The sequence below is a fragment of the Molothrus aeneus genome, chromosome Z (assembly GCF_037042795.1).
Source record: "Molothrus aeneus isolate 106 chromosome Z, BPBGC_Maene_1.0, whole genome shotgun sequence".
In the NCBI taxonomy this organism is placed as follows: Eukaryota; Metazoa; Chordata; class Aves; order Passeriformes; family Icteridae; genus Molothrus; species Molothrus aeneus.
Window position 1 is genome coordinate 56482288 of NC_089680.1, and position 3453 is coordinate 56485740.

A 3453-nucleotide genomic window follows, 5' to 3' on the forward strand; every position below is an offset into this window, starting at 1 on the left:
GTTTCACCTATACAAGGAACGAATGCAGCAGGATGAGAAGGCTCTTGGACAAGCCTACACAAAACAAAGAGCTGTGTCACACATCTGAGTAATTAAACCAGCAGAGAAATCAGCAAAAAACCCTCATTACAAGTAAAGCAGTTCAGCTTCCCAGGGTAAGAAAATTATCTTCCCATAACAGTTCAGATACCTTCAATTTTAGAAAGTCAAGATTTAGAAAGAATTGACTAGGTGCCTCAGCAAAGCTTACAAGGATGAGGAAGAATGAAATACACACTTTTACTTGATGGGGAATGCTAAAACTTGCTAGGTAGGCAGCAATAAAAAAGCACAAGCACCTCTGCCAGGTGGTGATTTACTTTAATAAAACATGAATTTAAAAGAACAATATTCAGGCACAAAGCCTAACAGAACATAATCAGTTAGGGACAAAAAATGGTAGCTCACTGATCACATCCCCAGCTTCAGTCTCAATTGTATCATAAACCCATTTCCTATTGCAGCGACATTCTGCCCCACATTTGTTCGAGTTGCATTTGGGGCAAGGATAGAAGCAACCCAGGCAGTCCATTTCCAGGCAATCACATAAATCTATGTCATTACAGAGCAGCCTGCCATGTTTGTCATATTTCTTTGTAAATCTGTGAAAGAGAACAAAAATTATTTTCAGACAATGCTTCAATGCATTCAGACACTAAATCAAACACATGGAAAACATCTGTACAACAAGTATTTAGTCTTCAACAAACTCACAGCAAAATGAAATACAAGCATTATATCCTAATTGCAACAGCCATTGGTACTAAAAAATGAATCCATGCCATACTATATCAAAATTCCCTTAAAGTCACACAGAAAAATCTTGTTTTCCCAACACGGCTTTCAAGAAATCATTCTGCAAAATACAATGCTTTTATTAATTTTGTTTAGGTTCAGTGAACAGTCTACCAGCCATTTTTTAAAGTAAATCAGGTAATAAATTAGAGGTCTTACTTGGACTCATAAAAAAAATTTTGTTTCATCTGTGACATGCATGCTTTCTTTTTCTGCTGTCTAGTTTCAGGATTGAAGTCAGCTACCTGAGGTCCTGGATTTTGAAAGGCTAAGCATTTTAATTGTTTCTCGAGTTTTTGCTATAAATGAACAACAGAAAGTTTGTAATTAGTACAATTGGAAAATATATTTATCAGCTGCCAAGTGTCCTCACTGGCTTCTGAATGACATTAAAATTAATATTCCTGATAATTTATAAGATCATATTGATTGTTTAAAATGTTTGCTTGTCTGACTATTAATCAAGTATTCCTTTTACCGACTGTGCATCCTGACTGGGGATGGAACAATCATGACTCTGAACTCATGACTCTGGTACAGCAGCATGGAGTTTGCAAGTTGCCATGTGAAAGGCAGAATTATGTGTTTTGTTCTTCATCTTCATCTAAAATGTAAAAACAAGTACTATGATTATAAGCATCTTGAATGGATTCACTCTTATTTTCACTGTTCCCTCAGATGCCTAGAAACTATGTCCAAACAATCTGAGGGCAATAAAAATGTCTGAAGGAGCAACTACTAGAGTAAGAAAATATTTGCACAAGTGAGAAGTATGAGAAAAAAAACTCCAACACACAGGCAAAAACAAAGAAGCTCAACTGAGCACAGTTTTCTGAGAAATAGGAAGATGCATTTTTCTGCCAATTTTATGGAATTCATGTTTACAATTAGTTAAAACTGCTGAGTACTTTTGGAAACTAAAATATTATCTTTGTGTATTACCATTCCATATAGTCCACATATGTTGACAGATACTTCTAAAGTCACTGCAAACATAAGCATCATGTCAAACAATTTCCCTTTGGACAATGACTGTAAGCTTTGACACCTATCATTCATTATGTAAAGGCACAAAAATACATACAAATTTATATTTTTCTCCTGTTATATAAATGGAGCTGCCTTGCCATCTCTTAGCTTCCCTGGAGGGTGTCATTCCCATCAGAGTTCACAGTGATTTTCCACAAACAATTGAGCACTTTCACTATTTCTCAGGGGAAAGCAGTGGCCATTCAGCCCAATCTGCTGATACAGTGATTCAGGAATGTCCATGCACTTGAGTGCACTTTTTCCCAAGGTGGTGATGCTGTGCATCTTCAGCTGCATTCTCCTGAAAACATACAGGGCAATCTCATGTACCTTATTTAGACATGTCTGCTTTGGATTCTGGGGTAGATTTTTCAGCATCATCACCATTCGTGATCAGAAATAATGCAATTTTAAGTTGCAAAAGAAAAATAAGGTATGGTGATATTCCTTCCTCTAAGACTACTCTTCTGTTTCCCTACTTAGCATTGCTCTTAGCCCTTTAAATCACTGCATTACAAACTTGATGCATCTCACTGTTCTTGTTACTGATATTTCCCTCTTGACTCCAGCTCTTTGTTTTTGTAATGACTGAAAAAACTGAAGGCAATTTTAAGTATCTTGATAATAAAATAGTACTGGAGAAGTCATACCACATTTTTGTGTCTTATTGAGCAGTCCTCAGCAGGAGACATATTTTTTTCTGCAGATGTTTCCTGGGAAGAATAGCTTTTCTTGCAGTTTTCTTCCACGAGATCACTCATTTGACCACTCTTGTGAAATAAGCACATATTTGTTAAACATATACTACGGTATAAACAACTTTTAATTTAACACTTTAAGGTAAGCAGGTGATATCCACACAAGGCTTTTACATATTCCTAAGCAGCAGCAAATGCAGAACAGAATGTAGCTCGGTGACAAGCTCGATTTTAAGACTGTATTAAACAATACCACGAGCATGTACAAAAGCTGCATCACCGAAGGCGCCCCAAGTTCACTGCGCAGCCGCGGAGCACCGCAGGCGTTCGAGCGGCCCAGAGCTCGAGGGCGCAGTGCCCCCACCAGCCCGCAGGTGGCGCTGCCGCCCCAGCCGTGCGGGCGCGCCCCGCGCCTGCCGCGACATTCCCTGCGGATCCACGGCTCTCTTCCCGGAGACGCCAGCCAACGGAATAGACGTAGGCTGCTTGGCTTTTGAATCTCACTCCTTTGGGAAAGACTTTTTTAAAATAAAGTAGAATGTGGACGTTTTAGGTTTAATAGGAAAAAGGGCATCACTCACTCTGCTAACAAGGTGCCTACGGAGGTCTGTGGGCTCTGTGAGTCTATCCTACAAATGCCATCCATCACCTCTCTGTCATCAACATAGGTTCGGCATGGATATTAGCTACCTCTTACCAACCTTGTGTGGATACTTAATTAAATTTTTTTTATGCACCACTGCCTCAGACTTTTAACCCCAAACACAACCAGAAATAATTTAAGATTTCTGGAGTTCCTCCAACCCTTCCCCACATGCTACCCAATCTCCCTCATCACCTCTGAAAGGTAGCACAGTGGCCTCTATCAGTTTACCCTGTACTTCAGAACTGT

At 39.2% G+C, this 3453-nt stretch overlaps 1 protein-coding gene across 1 annotated transcript; it reads right to left on the bottom strand.

The window, feature by feature from the left end:
• Positions 1–362: 362 nt before the first annotated feature.
• Positions 363–2624, bottom strand: ARL14EPL (ADP ribosylation factor like GTPase 14 effector protein like). The gene is made up of 3 exons (XM_066569814.1): positions 2514–2624; positions 994–1133; positions 363–641 (listed from the first exon to the last, which is right to left on the bottom strand). Exons 1-3 carry the CDS (start codon positions 2622–2624, stop codon positions 419–421), a joined length of 474 nt encoding a protein of 157 aa, XP_066425911.1. The 3' UTR covers positions 363–418.
• Positions 2625–3453: the final 829 nt, after the last annotated feature.

Coding starts and splice junctions, on each gene's coding strand:
- ARL14EPL (XM_066569814.1), bottom strand. CDS start 2,624: ATGAGTGATCTCGTGGAAGAAAACTGCAAGAAAAGCTATTCTTCCCAG. Junction 1,134..2,513: donor CAATAAGACACAAAAATGTG/GTATGACTTCTC, acceptor GTTCATTTATAG/CAAAAACTCGAGAAACAATT. Junction 642..993: donor AATTTTTTTTATGAGTCCAA/GTAAGACCTCTA, acceptor TCTCTTTCACAG/ATTTACAAAGAAATATGACA.